The sequence below is a fragment of the Ambystoma mexicanum genome, chromosome 5p (genome assembly GCF_040938575.1).
Source record: "Ambystoma mexicanum isolate Mex_15411 chromosome 5p, UKY_AmexF1_1, whole genome shotgun sequence".
In the NCBI taxonomy this organism is placed as follows: Eukaryota; Metazoa; Chordata; class Amphibia; order Caudata; family Ambystomatidae; genus Ambystoma; species Ambystoma mexicanum.
Genome location: NC_090930.1, coordinates 444,142,316 through 444,165,806, shown reverse-complemented (window position 1 = coordinate 444,165,806; position 23,491 = coordinate 444,142,316). Strand labels below are relative to the sequence as shown.

General features: G+C 44.1%; 1 protein-coding gene across 5 annotated transcripts in view; it reads left to right on the top strand.

Annotated features, from left to right (window-relative positions):
* DOCK11 (dedicator of cytokinesis 11) overlaps positions 1-23,491 on the top strand; it is a 1,707,663-nt gene that overhangs the window by 1,501,829 nt on the left and 182,343 nt on the right. For all 5 annotated transcript variants that reach the window (XM_069612850.1, XM_069612848.1, XM_069612847.1 and 2 more), the window contains one exon: positions 20,406-20,596. In XM_069612850.1, coding sequence (XP_069468951.1) covers positions 20,406-20,596 — 191 coding nt within the window. The remainder of the gene's footprint in view (positions 1-20,405; positions 20,597-23,491) is intronic.

Below are 23,491 nucleotides of genomic sequence, written 5' to 3'. Positions count from 1 at the left end.
TGCAACCAGAATGAAGTTCACACTGGACAGGACAGAACATGATAAAAAGAGTCCATCTTGGATGGGGTAACAATATGATGAGCCCATCCTGGATGGAGACAGAAAATATATAAGAAAGTGTATCTCAGATGGGTGAAAAAAGTGCCCACCCTGGAGCGGGGAGGAGCGGGTCCTGGGGCATGAGGGTTTCCACATATGTGAACAAGAAAAGAATGACTAAAACAATTATACCCCCTTCACAGGCACATGGACATCAGGGCACAGCTAGAAGAGGAGGCATGATTTAGTTGGGACCACCATCCTGGGGTAGACCCTGGGATGGTGCACTGCCAACAACTGGTCTTCATTGGCTACGGCCACTCATGAGACCGATGCATGCAGGAGGGTCCCAACCGCGAGGATGTCATGATGATGTTCATCATGAGTGGCCACAGCATCATTATGCATGCTCACTCATGACACACCCAAATGCATGGAGAGAGTCCCTCAAAGGTGTCCATCTCATGGCGGTGGAGGTACCTTGTGGCCCACAGCTTTTCATGTTGAAGTACATTGGATGTGGGAGCCCCTCTACTGAGAACGAACATGCATCAAAAACCCAGTTGTATGGAATCTCTTCCACTCAGGAGTGTCTACAACCACGTTTTAGCAAACTGCACCCTTCACAGTGGAGAATTATTCATTTGTATATCAGTCTTTGTCCCACCCACAAGGCAGTCCAGCATCGAAATGCTGGGCAATTCTCCTCTTAACAAGAGTACCATCAGCAACTCCAGACACGTGTTTCAGCCTAATTTAACTTTCAGGAAAATGCTCCTAAAAAGAAAATGTTTTAAATGCACAGCATTGTAAGTAACTACCACTTGATGTGAGTAGGTGCTGGATGCTGCAATACATGCAATTTGATAGAGTAGTTACAATAGAGAATATGCTTATTGGGAAGCATATTTAAGCAATATGACCCGAGCGGCGGGGGTATTACCGACTCAGGTAATGCCCCTCAGCCAACGCCGGGTACTAATAAAGGATAAATAGCAGCACCCCTGTATATATATTTATATTTATGAAGGTGTTGAAAAAAATTACTTTTCAAAATATAAGCATACCTGTACTATGTCTTGTTAGGTGTAGATATTGTTAAATCTGCAAATTGAAATCTTGACGAGTTTCACAGTAGCTTTTGATGCAGGTGGTTGTGAGTAGCAGTAGAAATTAACTTAGAGAGTTCAAGAGTACATCTGAAGTGTTGAACTTAGGTGACAGAGTTATATGTAGAGTTTTTGGGTGTGATTGATGAATGAATTTGTGACTGTTTGAAAGCAGCCAATAAGGGAGTGTTAAAATGATAAAAGTAAAAGGAGTAGAAGGGTGCCATGTGCTTTGAGGAAGCAGAATGTCTGGATCCTGACCAATTCTTGGGTCCATTGGCTAAAGGTATATTCTGAGGAGTGTGGATTTTCTGAGAATCTTGGATTAGAAGAATTTTAAGTTTCACGGTATGGAGTTTGAAGAATGAGGTGGGTGGAATTCTTCCCATTTTATGAGAATATGGTTAATTTGAAGCATCCGGACATCATTGTAGTTCACTGTGGAGTCAACAGTTTGGGCTATGTTATCGGAATATCATTACAGTTTGCCATGAAGTATACATTTGGAAAGTTGATGGAACTGCTTCCACATTCAAAAATTATTTTTTCTTGGTTAGCTCATAGACAAATGTGGATGTATTTGAATTTATTGTCTCCACTAATTGACATATTTTGAAAATGAAATTATCAAATTTGATATTGTCAACATTTTTTCAAAAGATGGAGTGCATCTGACTGATGTTGGCAATCCGTTTTTTATTAAAAATCTCAAAAGTGCACTGAAGCAGTTTCTCTGAACACATAAAATATGGATTCAAGTATTCTCTAGTAGTTGAAGTAAACAAAAAGAAAAAACAGAAAAAAAGAACCAGTTTTTGTGAAAGTTAGAAAAAATAATTAAGTTCAGTAGAACATTTGTTAGTTCAGTATATACATGCAAATAATCCCCCAAAAATATAAACCCCCCCCCCCACAAATGGAGAAAAGGTTCTTTTAAGAGCCACCATTTTTGAGTGAAAACAAGTGAATTGATTTTAATTCCCTTACCCCACGCCTGGAATTCTCCATATTTCCACAGACTACTGAACTGTCTGTGGCCTATGAACACTGCACGGCTCTGGCCAGAGTGAGGAAAGACAGGTTTTAAAGAAATAAAGATATACAAGCGAGTTAGCCATTGGGTTGCTTAGATGTAGGTTTCTTGAACATGAAGGGACGCATGCTGCATTGGATCTTTATGTTTAATCATATTTTTTTATTTTAGTTCTAGTGTATGCATGGTTAATAATAAACCCAATACACTTTCACAATTTGCAAAATTAAAATATGTATCACAGAGACCTTGTATACACACCTGTGCTTTCTCAACTGAAGAGAAGTCTGCAAAACAAGGAACACTGTGGCACTCCTTCATTAAAAGTGTTGCCGTACATGCACGCCTCTTTTTGACATGTGTGGAAGTGGAGGAGTGCCACAGTAATCAGCATGTAAAATTCCAGATACTGAAAGTGCTGGTTGCTAGGTTGGTTTTTCACCCATCGTAGCAACCTGCACATATATTCCGAAAGTGGCGCATTCATTCTGACTTCGGAACAATGTGCCAGCTTCAGAATAGGTGTTCAGTACTGAAAAGGTAACTAATGTTTTCTGTGACCTTTTCAGTACTTAACACCTCCTTGAGAATCGGACCCAGAATGTTGATAACTTGTTTATTCAGTTATAGTTGGCCTGCATGTGACAATCTTGCTAGGAGGTGGTACACACCCAATCACTTCTTGAATCAACTACAACTAAACATCTATTCCAAAATAACACAAAAAAGAATACACATTCATTCCAGTTCCTTACATGCTGCTTGTTGGCCAGCATATTAAAATAGTTTGTGAGGTTTGTGCATCACAAATATTTTTTTTATTATCAAGCATGTGTTTTAGAATACTTTCTTTTCTCCAGAATCAATAGCAACTATTGGTACCAGAGAAATGTTTCATAAATATCCCAGCTATTATCATTCAATAGACATCTTTTGACCTCTGAAAGGAAATATGGTCCTGATGGTTGTTACTATCTGCTATGTCAGTGTAGGCTATACAAAGTTGTATCTAATTCTACAGGTTGCGTTTATGGAAGCAGTGTTATCAATTTGGAATGCACATGATATTGGTTCACCCACCCAACATAGAAGAATGGTTTTATGATATTCTAATGCAGGGATTAGTCTCCTTTCCACGTAACTTGGCAGATTGGATTCCATGGGTCAAAGCCATTCCCCTACTGTGCATTGCCAAGAGAGAGGAGAGAATGTATTTTACATTAGCATCATGTTCTACAGGAAAGGAAGCGACAGAGATACACTCACTCTCTTCTCCCAATATCTATTCTTAAATATCAATGGCTTATATTGGTCACAAGTTATCAATCAATTCTCCATTAGGTTATAGAACATGGCCATTCAAATCACAGCCGAAGTGGTTGACTACACCTGCGTGAGAACACACTGGCTACAATTTATTTATTGGTTTTAATTAATAAAGAACTGCACTTTACCAGTACATATATGCTATCAGTTCTACACTGCACACACAATATTGAAAAATGGTATTGGTTCCTTATCAAATTATATCTGGATTGTCAATAAATACGCTGTGAGGCAAAGTGCATTTCCCACTACAATATTACAGTATTTTATTTTAAATGGCTCCCCCCTAGTGGCATCACCTTCCCAACACCCTCTCACCCCATTGACCTAGCAGGGCAATGATTCTACCAGACATTTCTCTTGGAATGGGGCATTTCATACTCACTTTTGGATAATTCTTTAAGGCATTGAGAAAGGATGGACCCTCATGAATTTTCAAAGGAACTCTGAGTCAGCCAGTCCTTTTCTGGTCTCAACCCTACTGCCTCATAAAAATCTGCAGCAGGCTCTCTCATGGACAAGGCCTTATCATCTCCAGATATTATCCAAGATCAACACACATCCATTTGAAACATGTGTTTTCCTTTTCTGCAGCTTTTAATTCTGGAGTCCTCTAGTTTGAGTCTCCCTATTGCCTGTGTTACTGCTTTTATAATGGTCATTTTTCCCAAACTTTGTCGGGATGATATCCCACTTTTTTATTGGTCAAAGTTTCTATTGGCTTGCTTAATGGTCAGACACTCCCAGAGAATGCACCCGCTAATCTTCATAGGTTGATCATATTTTCAATACTTGTAAAAAATGTGGTTGTTACCTGCTCTGCATACCTTTGAATACAAATCATTTTATACCATATCTCATCGTAGTAAAAAGACACATTTATGAAATATGAATTTCTGGATGTCCCTGGTCCTGATGAAAACAGGGATACCCAACATGAATGTGTGCAATCAAATATACATTATTTATTACTATTTCTGATTGTATTAATTAAATAATTCTACTAATGTCAAATTTGGACTTGTTTAAAGAGGATAATCTCATGGTGGTAACACATTTCAATTGGATTGTAAGTCATATGATTATGGATTACCTCACACACTTATGCTAAATGGAAGATATGGAAACTTTAACTAATAGGTTAAATGCAAGATAAGGCTACCTTAAACAAATAGGCTGAATGCAAGATAAGGCTGACTATCACAGAAGGGCTAAACGCAAGGTAAGGCTACCTTTCACACTTATGCTAAATGCAAGATATGGAAACTTTAAACTAATAGGTTAAATGCAAGATAAGGATACCTTAAACAAATAGGCTGAATGCTAGATAAGGCTACCTTACAAAATAGGCTAAATGCATGTGGCTTTATGGTATTAGGTAATAAGAGTGTAGGGGTTTTACTGGAGTGGAATGGAGCTGCTTGGTCAGGAGCTGCCCTTTGCCTAGTGACCCTTTCGCTGGTGATTGCCTGGGCATAGGCTTCCCTGAGTGGTTGTCTTTAAAGGAGTGTTGCGTTCTAATGGGAAGGTCGGTGGGTGGGAGATGAGGCAGATGGAGGAGGGAACCAGGAATCGGGGAGGCAGGGGAGCGGGCAGGGAACATGAGTGCAGTTGAGTGCCAAAAAGAAACAAAAAACAAAGTACAACCAAAAAAGAGTGGATGGGGTCGGGAAAAAGAGCCTGAAGAGAGGATGCACTTACCTTAGAGTCAAGTGAAGCCAAAGTTAAATGAAATGCAGTATTTACATTGGAGCCCTTTTGACACACTTAGGCCTGTTTGCATTTTTGGATATACATGACCTCAGCTAGCAGACCATGTTTTGGATTATTTGCACATTTGTGATGTCATCTTTGATATCCTGTGTTTTAGTCTTAGCAGTGCACGGGGGTGGCATGAGTTATAGTTGCTTAGCTTACCATAACTGGCAAATTTCTGGGGGTTTCGGTTTTACTTGTAACCATAACCTCCATTTAACAATGTCTTCCACTGGATTTCATAGGTTTTTATTAGTGCAACTGAACCATAATGTCCCTTTAACAACGTGTTTCACTGAATTTCTTAGGTTTTTACCTCTACAGCCTTAATTTGCTACAAATTCCTTATATTATACTCAACACCAATGTAGCAGCTCTAGAGTCCTCAGACAGTACGAAGATCCGCTGACATCAGGTAGCATTCACAAAGCCCAGAAGCACAGGGGACAACAGAAAATGCTGTACTCTTCAACAACAAACACATATACATAAAACAACATTACTTATATTTACTACACCGAAATAAACCTTTTTGTACAAATCATCATTTGAAAATGTAAACATTTTTTTTCATTTAGCACACAATATAATGGAATGTACCAAGCACAAACCATAACTGTACACCTAATATTATCACTTCAGTACAACTCTTTGTACAGACTCACATACACCAGGCGCTCATTAAACAACCTCTTACCAAATATGTTATGATATGATATAAGTCATTTATAATGTGCCTGTACACATGTGTACACTGTATTTATTTCTCTATTATTACCATTTATTATATAAATATTTCTTATAAGCAAAAAGCACTATTTTATTATTTTAACAGAAGTGGCAAATGCACTTGAGTGCTAGGAAGAAAATTCCCAAAAGAAGAAGTGAGTGATGATAACATCTCTAATGGTAAACAATACATCTTACAATATAAACAAATAATGTGATTTATACGGAGCTGAGTGAAATAATCATTTCTTGTAGTACATACCTTACATGAAGAAACAACACTCCAATTTAATTATGTGCATAATGAAAACATGATCTTGTCTGCAAAATTTGATGAGCTTAGTAATGGCTTTAAGGAAATGTTTAATTATGTTAAAAATCATGTTATCAGAAATGTTGATTATCACTGTCCTTCTTGTACCTGTCCACTTTGCCCCCAGTAATCACCTCCATCAAATTCCGAAAAAATAAATAAAATCCTCTGATGATGATTGTATAGAAATTCCTAATTCTCCCATTTATGTTTCCCTTTCCGATACCTCATCCATTTCATAAATAAATGTATTTTGTATACTACAAATATCCTGTATAATATATATATTGTTCTGTCATAATTTGTATTTTTTTTTTAATCCAATTAATAGTCTGCAGAATATATAACTGTTCGGGGTGTCCCTTTACGCAATAGGGTGTCCGTGGACATTGTGCTGTGTCCAGACATGTCCGTTCTCGCATTACGCACTTTTAATTAGTCTGCGGACAGTGTGGTCATTTGCAGGCATCCATGCGCATGTGCCTGGCGGTCTCCCATTCGATGCTGTCCGCGGACAGCCTTCCCCTCTATGGACGTCCGGGGACATCATTGCGTGGCATGACGGCGTGTCCACGAATGGTGTCCGTCACCGCAGACAGTTTAGAACCGTATTTTCAGAGAATCTTGGGTGTTTCGGGTTGAAAATTGACCCTTCCATAGCTCCTAGACCCATTCTTAGATGATCTGTCGAATTTGTACAACTTTACAAGGCCTAGCTTTGACTCAGTAGTCCACGGACAGTCACAATATCTGTGGACGGTACCTCTGAAGGGACCCACCCATTACTTTCAGTCATTCTCAATCTGGCAGACCAGGAAAGAGCACCAGGACAGAGCACCTGCTTTGCAGCATATAACAACCTACATCTATGGCTTCACTCATGGCCATTCCTCCTCCCCAGACTCCACCACCACCACCACAACAATCATCTGGAGGGCGTGGAGAGGGGAACAGCTGCAGAGATGTCGAAGAGGATGAAGAGGAAGAGGAAGATGAGGTAGAGGAAGTGCCTACCTCCAGCACCCAGAGTGAGCTATGGGTGCAGTGTTTCTTTACCACTGTTGGGGGGTACCAAAGGCTCGGGCAGCCAAGGTGAGATGGACTGTGTGCCACGTCATAGTCATGGAAAACCTGGGCTGTACTCCTACAGGACCACATACATGCCCCACCACACCAGATCCAGCCACCCGGGTGCTCTGAGAAAGGCTGTTGCATTATCAGGGAGAAGTAGGTTGTAAATCGATGGGGGCATTCCCTGGGGAGGTATTGGCCTACCGTCTCGGGGCTTATTGCTACAATAGAAACTATTTAATCTGATCGTGGCTGTGATAGGGCATGTTCAGGTGCTAAATGCCATAAAGATGATCATTTCATAATTGTCTCCTTTCACTTATGTAAGTAAAACATTGGAACCGTATTTTGTCATTTATTTTAAGTCTCACATGAAAGAAATATATCATAAAGTGCATCGTGCTACTCATATAACCATGGAATGGTTAGTTGCATTAATTTAAGTCTCTGAGTTGTCTAATGTTGTGACCACATTGGCACTTGTTGCTCAGTTTGTGTAAAAGGCAGTTGGTATATTTAAAATGACTTACGATGTCAGACGGCCTGTAAACAACACATTATAAAGTGCATCGTGCAAAGTGAGTTGCGCCAAAATACTGCCTACAAAACACATTATAAAGTGCATCGTGCTGTGCATATGGTGATGGCATGGTTGTTCAGGTTAAGTTTAATATAGGATACACTATACTATGGAGATACGTGTAACCCAATAAAAGTGCGCTGTGCTGTGCAAGTGATTAAGGCCCGAATGTCGAATTTCATGGGAGTCACAGGCTTGATGGTCATACCTACCATTATTGTGCATGTCACACTGTACACATTTGTGGACATTTGCAGAGACATAAGAACATCAGGGCAATGCGGTCCTAGTGGACGCTATAGGTATCTCCATTATCAAAAATTCCAAGCTGTGTTGTTTTGTATATGTGCAAAGAAAGAAGGAACTGTGGTTCTAAATGATTCTAGTATTGAATAACTCATGAATCAGTGTAACATAGAGACTATAGTAGAAGTGCAAGTGCCTGAAACGAGCAACTCATGATGGTAAAACACCATTGTTCCTGGTGTGATGTACTGTATTTGGTAGAACCTCACTGGTGACATTGTTTTGACATATCATAAAAAGGAGTCGTTTCTTGGGGATACTATACGTATACATGTAGTGCCCCTATAGTTCAGGGACCGGAAAATGATCGAACAATGACTTGGTTGTGCATTGAGCAGGAGAATGGGAGAAAAAGTGAAATAGACACATAAAAGTGTTAAATTCAACTGCAAAGAAAGATCAATTGCATTGAATAACACATCTCTGAAAGGGCCTTATCGCCCCAAGTCAATATTGTGTAAGCAGAGATGTTCTCTAGTTTGGCCCGAGTCTGTATCTTTCGAATGAGGAATGTACATACGGGCATCTGTGGTAATCTTCATTTGCCCACAAAAGTATACAGTTCTTCAGCTTTGTTGTGACCAGTCGGAGACTTGGTGTTGTAGTCTACCATATAGCGGCACTCCGTTTGTCTCATCTTGATTATTCTATTTCCTCCTGTTGGATGGACATTTACGTTGTATGTATATTCAGTGAAAAACCTTTGTTAAAGGGACGTTATGGTTAAGTTGCACTAATAAAAACCTTGGTTTTCAACCAAGCACTGGTTTGCACTTTATGTTGTTCTATGCATTCCTGCATAGATGTAGCATATGTGTTTCTCTATTAATAGTGATTTGATCATGTTTCATGTATATAACAGCATTATTGATTAAATATATTTTTGTTATTGTTTTTCTTTCATTGTTCTGGGATTCTGTTGGTGCCATACCTATTGATGGCTTAAGTATTACATTTTGATAATTTGTTCTTTGAATCTATCCCATGAGACGCCAGCCTTTTTGCTGTCATGCATTTTTGGAAATGTAGTTCCATAATTTATATGGAATTATGCTATTTTATATGCTGATCTACCCTTCACTGACATTTCTTGTTTGTAGATTCCAGTAGATTTCCAGTTATTTAGAATGTTTCAGTACAGCAATGGCACCGTTTTTCATGAATGCATAGAGTTCCATGTTGAACTGGGGCTTTCAGCATTCCCTGTTGTCAATTGAAAGTTGGCTAAAGCCCAGTCCCTGGGCCAGAAAAAAAGGAATGTTCCTGGCGTATGTCAAACTCTAGAACAATTTGGAGGGGGCTGTCTCTCAGGGAAGCAAGTAACTACCTGCATCCAATAGGTACATCCTTTTAGTGATACTACAGTAACATATCCTATTCAAAATTTACTACACTGGATACATATGAAATTTCAACATCGCGCCCAGTTTGCCGCACCCCCAGTCACAAATATGGCACGCGCAACATGAACCCCTCTTTACCATTGGGACCTTCCCCGACCACCCCAACATATTTGATTTGTAAAGTGCGATATGTGACAATCCTCCACAGAGCTTAGCGATTGTCATGATGCCTACCTCCAAGGAGCCGAGTCCGACCCAGCAACCCCAGAGGCAGGCATCATTCCCCCCAGGGAAGTGCCAGTGGGCCCAAGTTGGGGCCCTTTGGACACAGTCCTGGTGCCTTAGGCGCCAGGCTCATGTTGGACCCCTGTCCTGGCGCCTTAGGCGCCAGGCTCATAAAGCTAGACATGTGTTCAAGTGTTTCAATGTGCACTTACCTGATGCAGACCATGCTGCTACATCCAGGCCCTCTTGAGGCCTGAATGGAACTACTTTACCTGTGGGACTACTTTCCACCTGGGTGTGGTCGTGGAAGGATACATACCTGATCGGTGGAAGGATACATACCTGGAACTTCTTCCAAAGCTATTTAAACCACGCCCGATCAGCAACTCTTGCTTCGCGTTGTTCTGCTCCTCGCAGCTGGACGCTCACCGTGTCAGCTCCTGCATCTGGACTTCAGCCACGCCTGTCAGCATCCTGGGTCACCTGCAAAGGGAGATAAGAGAGAATTGGAGAGAAAGAAGACCTTACCTGCTAAAGCTGTATCACGGAGACATCACACCGACGATCCTGAAAGGGAAGACATCATTTTAAAAGCATTTCATTTCGATCGCTGCAGCGCTGCATTTCACTCACCTTTCCTGGGCACCTCCATCTTCAGCAGCGATCATCCGGATCCGCAGCCACTTCCCAGTGCCTAGAGAGAAAAGGACAAGAACACAGGGTGAGAGAAGGAAGGGAATAGGAAAAGCTCAGTTTCCTTCTAAGACTTACCAGTTGGGTCATTCCCATTTCATTTCGGGTCCTACCGCTTCCTGGCATTCCGGACCCCGGCCCCTATGGGGAAAAAAGACAAAGACATTGAATGAGCGAATGCAAAGTCATTACCCGAACGCTCATCCAGAACTTACCTGTCATTTATTGGAACTGCACGTTTCACTTCGGGTCGGCGCCATATCTCCGGCATTCCGAACCCCGGCCCCTAAGGCGAAAAAGACATAAGCGTTAGCGCTTGCTGCAATAAGACAATGAACATTATTATTAAGCTTGAACTTTTGAACTTGCAACAGGACTCTTACAGCGCCTTACCTGAATAGTCAAGCTTATTTGAACTTCCATCAAACCTCAATCCAGTGAAGTAACTGGGTTTCAACGCGCCCCTGCATCAGAAACAGGATGGAGAACTCATCCTTCCAGACCCTAAGGTGAGACTTCACAGGGAATCGTGGAAGGGTATCGTGGAGGGTTGGAAGGAAGTGGGAGGCTTGAGCATTATTCCGTCAGTAGGTAATACTCCCTTTTCACGCACAGGGGAATATTCCTACGAGCCAGAGAAGCCAGAGTAGAGGGGCGCTACCTGTCCATCTTCAGAGTCCTGCGCTTCACCACTGAAGAAGCATCAGCACTCGAAGCCAGACCTGCGCCTCCGTGGGAATCAGGTGAGCGTGACAGAACGCGAAGCCTACCCACAATTTCCTACCCGGGCGCTATGGAGATTTCCGAGACAGATCAGCTGGCCCAGCTTTTGGGAGAATTACAGGCAGAAGTGCACTCAGCCCGCCAGGAGACTAACGCTCTCAAAAGAGAACTGATCCTATCCAAGGAAAGAACAGATGACCTGGCCAAAAGGTTATTGCAGGCCCAGGCAGGGCACACTCCTTTACCTAATTCCGGAGGTACTTCCACATCAATGGGTTTGAATAACCCGGTACAAATCAATCTACCTGGACACATGCCTTTGGCCCTGCCTGAACGTTTTGCGGGGGATCCCAAGAAATATGCCGTCTTTATGAACCAATGTCGTTTACACTTTCTATGCAGACCGGGGCCTTCCCTAACGACCCGACCAAGGTAGCCTTTATACTATCTTACCTCAGTGGCAGTGCTGCCGATTGGTCTATTCCATTGGTAAATCAGGATGATCCCATTCTCCAGAATTTTCAGGGTTTCCAGGCCAGCATGGAAAGATTGTTTGCTCGACACGCTCAAGGACAGGCCCTTGATAACGAACTGCTATCCTTACGACAAGTTAATCAGGATCTCCTGTCCTACGTTGCCATCTTTAATAGACTGGTTGTGGAAACTGGATGGCCAGAAAACAAAAGGATCATATTGTTTCATCGAGGCCTGCGCGGAGAGCTTAAGGATGTTCTAGCTCAGATAGTAGATCCACCCCAGGTCTGCGCAGACTACATAGAGTTGGTGGTTCAACTTGATCACAGACTTCAAAATAGAAAAGCAGATCGGTTCAAGTACGAAACCCGAGTACCGATCAAAACCCATGCCAACTTCAAGAGTACCGACGTATCCGAACCTATGCACATCGGCGGTGTTAAAGGACCATTAACGCAGAAGGAACGAGAGAGAAGACGGCAGATGCAACTTTGTCTGTATTGCGGGACTTCCGGTCACTTTCTTCGAAATTGTCCGGTTAAACCACCTAAGAAGGTGGTTGGAGCCACTGATAACAATTTATTGACACCTGATTCGGGAAACGACCTTGCCCGACAAGCGTAGGGGTCCGCTTGCCGAGCTTGAAAACAGATTCTTTAACCTCGCATTTTGTCATGCCAATGGTGCTCGTGGACCCAAAACAGCCTCAGCAGTTGCATGCTATAAAAGCATACATCGACAGTGGAGCTATTGGAAATTACATAGACCGTGAATTGGCTTCCAGGATTAAGCTCCCTCTCCGCCCGAAAGTAACCCAAGATGTCATTACTACAGTAGATGGAACCGAAATAGCCTCAGGGCCTGTAACGCATTCCACTGTTGAAATGACACTGGTGGGTCAGGATGGACATAGGGAAACAATCGTGTTTGATGTGATCAAGGCCCCACAATTTCAAGTAATTCTTGGAATTCCTTGGTTAGAAACACATAATCCCAGAATTGACTGGCGAGCAAAGAAGATAAGTTTTCCTGATTGTGAACCAACTTGTTATCCAAGAAATCCACTTATGGGTCTAGCCTCAGCAACTTCCACCCCTGTACAGCTACCATCAGAATACCAAGAATTCCAAGACGTTTTTCAGAAGGAACAGGCTAACACGTTACCTCCCCATCGGTCTTATGATTGCCAAATCGATCTGGTACCCAATGCTCAACTACCTTGTAGTAGGATTTATGCTCTTACGGAACCTGAGAACCTGCATTTGCGTCAGTATTTAGATCAGTACCTAGCCAATGGTTTTATTCGCCCGTCCAAGTCTCCTGTCTCCTCAGCTTTGTTCTTCATGCCGAAAAAAGAGGGCGACCTTAGAACATGTATAGACTATCGCGCCCTAAATCAAATAACGATTAAGAATCGTTATCCTCTGCCCCTGATCCCTGAGCTTATCGACCAGGTGAAAGACGCTTGTGTGTACACCAAGTTAGATCTTCGAGGAGCTTATCACCTGGTACATATAAAAGAAGGCGACGAATGGAAGACTGCATTCCGCACCAAATTTGGGCTCTTCGAATATCAGGTGATGCCCTTCGGTTTGTGCAATGCACCTGCCGCCTTTCAGTACTTTATGAATGATGTTCTTCGGGAACTTATCGATGTCTGTGTCATTGTTTATATTGACGACATCCTGGTGTACTCTTCTTCAGAATCCGATCACAGAAAACATGTTTGGGCAGTTCTTGAGAAATTGCGCCAGCACAGACTATTTGCAAAGCTCGAAAAATGCGTTTTTCATACCACAGAAGTTGAGTTTCTCGGATTCATCCTGACACCACAAGGAGTCCGAATGGACTCGCGAAAGGTGGGCGCCATCCTCAAATGGCCATCTCCTAGCTTGAAGAAGGGAGTTCAGAGCATGTTCGGCTTCGCCAATTTCTATCGAAGATTCATCCCGGAATTTTCCCGAACAGTCCAACCCATCACAGCTCTCCTAGAGAAAAACAAACGCTTTGAATGGACTCTTGAGGCCGAACAAGCCTTTCAGGACCTGAAAACCAAATTCACCTCTGCACCTGTATTAAAGCACCCGCACCCAGATCTCCCTTATATTGTGGAAACCGATGCATCCAGTTCGGCCATGGGAGCTGTCCTGTCGCCAAGAGACCCAGAAACTAACCAACTACACCCAGTGGCCTTTTGGTGCAGGAAATTTTCTCCTCCTGAAATCAACTACGCAATTACCGACAAAGAGTTACTGGCTATTAAATCTGCTTTCAAGGCTTGGCGTCACTACCTTCTCGGGGCAAGACACACCATCACCGTAATTACGGACCACAGAAATTTACAGTATTTAAAGACGGCCAAAGCTCAATCTTCACGACAACTCCGATGGGCTCTATTCTTTGCGGAATTTGATTTTCTAATTACCTATCACCCTGGCTGCAAGAATGGTAAAGCGGACGCCTTATCCCGGATTGGCATGGAAGAACCCAATTCGAGTTTAGAACCTGTGCCAATCATACCTGAACAAAGAATCTTAGGCCTAATTTCATTGCAAACTATTGAGGACATCCAAACGCAAGTAAAACAACTTCTAGACTCTTCAGCCTTACTGGAATGGAGTCAAAAGGGTCCTCATTACACCGTTAAGGATGATTTACCCTAATTCCAGGAGCGGTTGTTTCTGCCAAGTAAAGAATTGCAAGAACTTGTTATTGCCCATCATCATGAATCATTAATGGAAGGACACCCTGGTATCGCTAAAACGGAGGAAAAAATCAAACCAGATCACTTCTGGTGGCCTTCTTGGAGAAAAGACATAAAGTCTTTTGTATTGTCTTGCGGAATTTGCGCCCACAAAAGGGGTCAAAAGAAAAGGCCAGCCGGCCTACTTCAACCCTTGGATATTCCACCGGCACCATGGCACACCTTGTCAATGGACTTTATAACTGACCTGCCTCCTTGTGCTGGTTACAACACTATTCTTGTAATTGTGGATCTATTCTCCAAAATGGCCCACTTTATCCCTTTAAAAGGTTTGCCTTCAGCTTCCACGTTGGCCAAGGAATTTCTGGAGAATATAGTTCGCATACATGGTTTCCCTTCCATATTAGTCTCGGATCGTGGAAGTCAATTTATCTCCCATTTTTGGAAGAAGTGTTGCCAACTAGCACAAATAGATGTGCGGTTATCCACCAGCCACCACCCCCAGACCGACGGACAAACCGAGAGAACCAATCAGACTCTCGAGCAATATCTTCGGTGCATGTTACACCAATCCGAGTTAAATTGGAAAGACATCCTTTGGATCGCAGAATATGCATACAACAATTCAGTGCATTCTGGAACCGGACAAACTCCTTTTTATACTTTGTATGGTCACCATCCTCGGACCTCTGACCTAGATCCACCTCTGACCCTGGAAATGCCCGCAGTAAATCATTTGCATTCCACAATAACCAGAGCCTTCAAAGAAGCTGCAACTCATTTACAGCAAGCCAAGAAAAAGTATAAAGAAAACGCTGATTTGCACCGAAGTAAAACTCCTCCTTACCAAGTAGGAGACCAGGTATGGCTAGCAACGAAACATTTACCCCTCAAGGGCCCGTGAACCTTCAATCCCAGATTCATAGGACCTTATCCCATCAAGGCTATAATCAATCCCGTGGCCTTTAAACTGGGTTTACCGTCCAACATGCGTATTCATCCAGTTTTTCATGCATCACTTTTGAAGCCAGTACAACCAGGGACCCGACTGTCCAAGCCTCCAGACCCAGTTCAAATTGGAGGGGAATTAGAATTCGAAGTTAAAGATATTCTAGACTCCAAGGTGTTAAAGTCAAAACTCTTCTATCATGTTGACTGGAAGGGATATGGACCTCAGGAGAGATCGTGGGAGCCTAGTAACCATGTTCACGCACCTCGATTAATACAAAGGTTCCACCGGAGATTTCCGAACAAGCCAAGACCCCCGGAGGGAACAACCTTGGGGGGGGCCTTGAGGGGGGGTACTGTCATGATGCCTACCTCCAAGGAGCCGAGTCCGACCCAGCAACCCCAGAGGCAGGCATCATTCCCCCCAGGGAATTGCCAGCGGGCCCAAGTTGGGGACCTTTGGACACAGTCCTGGCACCTTAGGCGCCAGGCTCATGTTGGACCCCTGTCCTGGCGCCTTAGGCGCCAGGCTCATAAAGCTAGACATGTGTTCAAGTGTTTCAATGTGCACTTACCTGATGCAGACCATGCTGCTACATCCAGGCCCTCTTGAGGCCTGAATGGAACTACTTTACCTATGGGACTACTTTCCACCTGGGTGTGGTCGGGGAAGGATACATACCTGATCGGTGGAAGGATACATACCTGGAACTTCTTCCAAAGCTATTTAAACCATGCCCGATCAGCAACTCTTGCTTCGCGTTGTTCTGCTCCTCGCAGCTGGACGCTCACCGTGTCAGCTCCTGCATCTGGACTTCAGCCACGCCTGTCAGCATCCTGGGTCACCTGCAAAGGGAGATAAGAGAGAATTGGAGAGAAAGAAGACTTTACCTGCTAAAGCTGTATCACGGAGACATCACAACGATGATCCTGAAAGGGAAGACATCATTTTAAAAGCATTTTGTTTCGATCGCTGCAGCGCTGCATTTCACTCACCTTTCCTGGGCACCTCCATCTTCAGCAGCGATCATCCGGATCCGCAGCCACTTCCCACAGTGCCTAGAGAGAAAAGGACAAGAACACAAGGTGAGAGAAGGAAGGGAATAGGAAAAGCTCAGTTTCCTTCCAACACTTATCAGTTGGGTCATTCCCATTTCATTTCGGGTCCTGCCGCTTCCTGGCATTCCGGACCCCGGCCCCTATGGGGAAAAAAGACGAAGACATTGAATGAGCGAATGCAAAGGCATTACCCGAACGCTCATCCAGAACTTACCTGTCATTTATTGGAACTGCACGTTTCACTTTGGGTCGGCGCCATATCTCCGGCATTCCGAACCCCAGCCCCTAAGGGGAAAAAGACATAAGCGTTAGCGCTTGCTGCAATAAGAAAATGAACATTATTATTAAGCTTGAACTTTTGAACTTGCAACAGAACTCTTACAGCGCCTTACCTGAATAGTCAAGCTTATTTGAACTTCCATCAAACCTCAATCCAGTGAAGTAACCGGGTTTCAACGCGCCCCTGCATCAGAAGCAAGATGGAGAACTCATCTTTCCAGACCCTAAGGTGAGACTTCACGGGGAATCGTGGAAGGGTATCGTGGAGGGTTGGAAGGAAGTGGGAGGCTTGAGCATTATTCCGTCAGTAGGTAATACTCCCTTTTCACGCACAGGGGAATATTCCTACGAGCCAGAGAAGCCAGAGTAGAGGGGCCCTACCTGTCCATCTTCAGAGTCCTGTGCTTCACCATTGAAGAAGCATCAGCACTCGAAGCCAGACCTGCGCCTCCATGGGAATCAGGTGAGCGTGATAGCGATCTAAACCAGAGCTCTAACTATCCCCCATGTAAAGTGTGAGCGGTGCATCCTGTGGTGTGTGATGGACTGCATTCTGGCACTTATAGTTTAGTTAATTTGGCATTGTAAAAGCGGGGCTGCAAGCAACAGAATGTAAGGCAGGGCTGGGAGCCCGCATTCGCATATGACACTGGGTCAACATGAGATCTTTGCTTACTGTTGTCTTTATTTGAAAGAGACATGCTGCATGCTTTGTGTTATGTGTATAAAATCCGTAATCTTACAAAAAAGTAACACATTCTGCATGTCAAACAGAGTTCTTGTACATTTTAGAAGTATTTGGTTTACCCTTTCTTTTCCCAAATTGGTCTAATCAGGTGCTGTGATCTGTGGTGGTGTCTTCGCTTTAAAAATGCATAGGACCTATAAGAGTTACCAATCTCAATTTTGCACATGAAAGAGCTAAAGAGAAGCTTGACCCAATACCTATTGTCCATGAATGTCTGCCTGGTGGGCAGCCCTTATCTGAAACATAGGGCTTTAAATGGCAACTTCAGGGAAAACCACAGAATTAAAATGCAATTGGTAGCTCCGCAGGAACTTTATTGAATACCATTCATGACAGCTCTGATCCTGACACACATCTTCAGACTCCACGGAACTCTCTTTACCCAACAACAGAGTACACATGAGAGAACAAGCCTCGCATATTCTGTAAAGCTGCGCCCGTTACCTTTGGGTCTGGTGTGCATTATAAGTGAATAAAACAAACAAACAAACTAACACATGGGGGCGGAACTCCCCATAAGCCCCACCGAAGCTGCGCCCCTGGCACTTTCCTCTGTCACTGCCACCAGTGCGTAAGAGCGAAGAGCTCTGGAACTTACATCTTGTCCTGCAATTTTAATTAGGAGCACCAGTGCCCCTTGGGGATCTCCCAGCTAGATGGTCACTCCTGGAATTCTTTAACAAATGTCCTGGTTTTGAAAACGAAGATAAGATTTGTATAGCGCGCATGGCCCAAAGTCATCTCTGGGTGTATATCTTAGGTTACATTGACGTAGAGAGCATAATGGAAACAACCTGGGTTACAATAGTATACATAGGAGCAATAATAGCATATAGACATGACATATATTCAGATTCAGGTTATTTACAAGTAATTTACAGTTTTTTTACAATCTTATATTGAACCAGTCAAAGTGGTAGCAATGGCAGTGGTGCAGGGACTGCCCGGCGGGTTAAGGCCTGTGAGAGTTTGGAAGATCTCGGGTAGAGAGCCATGCTTTGGCCTTACTCTTAAAGACGTGGAAGGAGGGTTCAGCTGTGAGCGGGTTGGGAAGAGAGTTCCATAGTTTAGTGGCAAGGACTGGGAAGCTAACCCCGCCTGCTTTCTGTAATTTGAACCTAGGTAAGGAGAGACAATGGGCCTGGGCAGCTCTCTGTGGGCGACTGCAGGTGTGGTGCGTGAATCGGCTAGCCAGGTAGCTGGGCACCTGGTTGGCCAAACATTTATGCGTTATGGCGAGCGTCTTGAGAGAAACTCTTTGGGCTACTGAAAGCCAACGCAGACTGCGTCTGGTGTTGGAGATATGCTGATTCCTGGGGATATTTAACGCCGCTCTGATGGCATTGTTCTGGCTGACCTGAAGCTTCTTAAGGTTTCGTTGACTCGTTCCTAGATAGAGGGCATTGCAATAGTCGATTTTTGACATAATTAAGGTTCTGGCCAAGATGGTGCAATTGGTAGTGGTAAGGAAAGGGTGGCCAGATGTGATGAGTTTGCACATGTAGGCGGATGCCGAGAATACAGCATTCGTTTGTCTAGGGTAGAATCAAGATAGATGCCTGGGGTTTTGGTGTTGTTAGATACCTTGAAAGTCACATTCCCCTTGCAATCGGTATGTGCAGATTAGGGGCAGAAAGACATCCTGGGCATGACCTATCTGGGACAGGGATAGAAATAGGGAGGTCCAGCAAAGGCAAGGGAATTACAATCACTGTGCAGTGATGCGAGTGCCTGCATGAATAGAAAATACAGCATATAATGTCTGAATGCCTACGTGCCATCACTATTACCACCAGCCTTACAAACCGCACTTGGATACATTCCACAGAAAGCTCCTACCCTCCATACCTGTGATCACAGCACAGCAGCCAGACATACGCCAAGTCCCTGTGACATTACACAGTCATATTGAGCTACCATTACCAGTGCAAGGTAAAGACTGGATCTCCCTGTATTACACAGATTCACACGTAGCCCATAGTTTGAGCATGAGAGATGCTGCTCCATTCTGCAGAAGCCAGGCTCTCGATCCAGGCCAAACATGTAGATGGAAACTGTAACAAATATCAGTAGCCACTGAATAGGGATATCTGATATTGCCATTTATTGAGATGTTCCTCAGCTTTGAACTAATAATCAAGTGTTTGCTACGTGATAGCCATTATGATATGTTATGATTGGTTATTTATAACCCGCTTAATACCCAGATGTTTCTAAGTGCAGACCTGAGAATCGAACCTCTGTTGCTCCGTGTCGTCTTGCTTCCAAGGCGAGCACGTTGCCCCTGAGCTATCCTCCCGAGACATTGGCCAGTTGTTAATACGGCTCAGCAGGTTGAAGTCTCTACCAGGATAAGACTAGCCAACACAGCAATAGTCCAATGCCCGAACTGCAGGCCCAACATGCTAGTGTGGGTCACTTTTTTGGGATCAAAGTGGGGCAGTTTTTTGGCCAAAGTGCCAGTTTGATGGGTTACTTTACTGTGCAGCTAGTAGTTTTGACCAGGGTTATTGAACAAATAATCATTAAAATGCACAATTTTCAACACCTTTTGCCAATAAAAACAACCCTAGGTATCACTCAAACTGCCTGTTAGAAGGAAGGAATTGCCCTTTTGCCACTGTGGCCCCCTTTTTTTATTGGTGTCCGAGCCAATTGTATCCCCAGTGCGACCCTGATCTCTACTTGAGACTCCCGTGTGTGTGCAACATGCAGTTAAATGTAACAAAGACATTCACTGAGCACCAATGGGTTGAGAACAAGTACATTGTAATGTCACAATGCCTAGAAATATCATCAGGCTCCTTCAGATGAAACCAATAATCCTTTGTTTGAATGAAATGATGTTACTCCCGTTTTTATCATTTGTCTCATGCCAATGTTGTGCCTGATGATGACACTTGTTGCACTGTTTCCATTTTGAACATATATGTCCCCTAACGTTTCAGCTTCCAACTCGTTTCCATACGTTAAAAAGCGGATCGCCGTGATTTACGAGCATCACATAGATCTGAAGCCAGTAGATGTTGCCATCGATGAAATCAAAGACCGAACAACAGAGCTGCATAAACTCTGCTCCTCTGCTGACGTGGACATGATCCAGCTGCAACTTAAGCTGCAAGGCTGTGTTTCTGTGCAGGTAAGCCCTATACTGTGATGCATACACTCTGCTCCTCTGCTGACATGGACATGATCCAGCTGCAGCTCAAGCTGCAAGTCTGCATTTCTGTGCAGGTTTGCCCCATTCTGTGCTGCATAAACTCTGCTCCTCTGCTGATGTGAAGATGATCCAGCTGCAGCTCAAGCTGCAAGGCTGTGTTTCTGTGCATGTTTGCTTTCTACTGTGCTGCATAAACTCTGCTCCTCTGCTGATGTGAACATGATCCAGCAGCAGCGAAAGCTGCAAGGCCGTGTTTTTGTGCAGACTTGACCCATACTGTATTTTTGTATTGCTGTTTCTAAATACTCAACATGCAGAGAAAACTACTTGAAAGTGCATGGGGTAATAAAGGCAGAGAAGGGAAATCAAGATGGGGCAGTAGGAGTTTGACGAGAGATAAGTTCCTTTTACAGCATAACTTTGCCACATTGCATTCACCAGGAGCATATGATTGAATATGTACAACATTATACGTAACATAGGGTTACATGCTTTTATTAGCCCTAGAGAGTCAATTTGATTGACCAATCCTGGTGTACAAAGTTAGTCACCACCCTTGTGGGCACCAGGATGGTCACAGTTGTTAGAGTATGGATTGGTCGTTGTACTTAATTAAGATGTGGGAGCAGGTGATGCACAGATGAGTGACAGGGCACGAAGGCTATCGAGAGACAACTTCTAATGGACTCTTCCCCCCCCATTGATTCCTCATCTATGATATCTGTCTCCCACCGCAGCTACTCTTTGGAAAACGTACCCGCTGCCAGATGGCGCAGCATAGCTCTGCGTTGGCTCAACCCAATGCCTCTACGCACCCCACACCGGACATGACGTTGGGGACAGTATATATATATATATATATATATATATCGGTGCAGCGTCCTGTGTCCTCATTCCCTCTTTTCTGCACACTCTGCTCACTTTAGGAACACCACTCTTGTTCGTTTAACAAATTTACTTCTACGTCTTCTTGACTTCATTGCAATGCCGAATCCGATGAGGCCTTCAGGGTTTAAACCATGTGTGGATTGCGGACGTAAAATGTCCATTTTGGATCCACGCCACATTTACCTTTACTGCCTTGGTGTATGCCACGATGCGAAGGGCTGCGAGCCGTGCCCATCAATGCGCACGAAAATAATTTGAGAGTGTGAAGCTAAACATTTCACCTTCCTCCACAAAGAAAATGATGATATGCTGACCTGTTCGAGGTCGCCGGGCACAGACCGCGACACTGAGGAAGGATCCCAAGTCCGAAAAGGACAAAATGAAGAAGTAATAATGCAAGAGGTAATGCTCCCCTGGTGGTTCTAAGCGGAATCACCTTTCTTCCTCTTCGAAGAAGAGGAGCCATCACTCTCAAGACAACCAAGAGGAAGAGGCCGTGCAGGTATCTTTTCCAACTAAGTCCTCAACTCCAGGGAATGGGAGGTATTCAGGCTGAAGAGGCTGGGCATCTTCACCAAGGCCCCAGTTCTGGCAGCTCTTGCCCCAGTTGCAGCAGCCACTGTGTCGGTGCCATCAGCCCCGGTGCCTTCAACTTTAGCCTAGACAAAGAATCCCACCATGCTTGGATAAGCCGGCAGGGACTCCGCAATGAGATGCGTCAAGATCTCAGTAAACCCGCACCTTTCCATCGCCAGACATCAGTCCCTTGCCTTCAGGCCCCTCTCTAGTGGTGTCGTCGGGTCTGGCTGATGCCAGGAATGCCAGAGTCTCGAAAAAGTTCCTCCCGCTCCTCAGAAGGGCATACATGTCCCATTTAGAGGACGTTTATGATGAGGAAGGGGATCCTGGTCCTTTCGGGCTGGAACCCCTCCATCCCAGAGAAGTGAGAGAATTCCCATGGAGTTTTACAGGGAACAAGGTGCTTTTGTGGACCAGGTAGCTGACTTGCAGGAGGCAAGTGACCTGGTGACATACTCCCTGCTGCCACACCACCAAGCCGCAGGCCCTTTTTCAGCACCTGATAGCAAAGGTGGTGGACACCTTAGAGCTGTCAGCTTCTTCACGTCCAAAGGTACTGTACAACCTGACTGACATCCTAGATGAGGGTACTAAAAAGGAGACTTTGTTGCCTTTCAATCAAGCAGTGGAGGGGCCTGACCAACTTCAGTTTTCATGGTGCACCGTGACCTGTTTAAAAAGTACAGCCCGGCACCATCAGACCCCATGTTTCTGGTTGCCCATGCTTCCCCAGAGAGTTTGGTGCTCCAGGCCGCTTCTGCAAAACCTAAGACAATCTCTTTTCTGTCTTTTCCCCTTACAGGCAAGGAAAGAGAGTGGACACATAGGGTAGAAAGATTATCAGCTCTTCGAGACTTGTTCTCTTGTGTGTCAGCACCATTTACTGGTTGCCATCACTTCGGCTCTATGGGTGAGTGAGCTTCAGGTGTTGTCTGTTTATCTCCCTACTTAGTTTTTCCAACGAAAAGGCGATGTTCCGAAGGTGGTCCCAGATTTCCATCTGTCCCAAAAGATCCATCTACTTCATCATTCAGCCTTTTTTCCTCCACCTCATCCTTCCAAGGCAGAGGAGCGTTTCCATCCACTGTTTCCGTTGTGTGCCCTCAAGTCTTACATCTCTGGGACAAGGAAGAACAGAACTGATGACTAACTTTTCCTTGGTTTTACGGGTGCCCCATCTGGCGGGCCTGTCACCAAACAGACCCTGTCTCAGTGGATCATTCTCTGCATCTCAGAATGATATGATCTGGCTGGCAGGGAGGTCTGTGAGGGTCACAGGGCACAATCTACTGGAGGGCTGGCTGCCACCTCGGCTCTGCAACGTGGAGTACCTGTTCTGGATATTTGCCAAGAGGCTATGTGGGTTTCCTTGCACACGTTTGCTAGACATTACTGCTTGGATTCTAT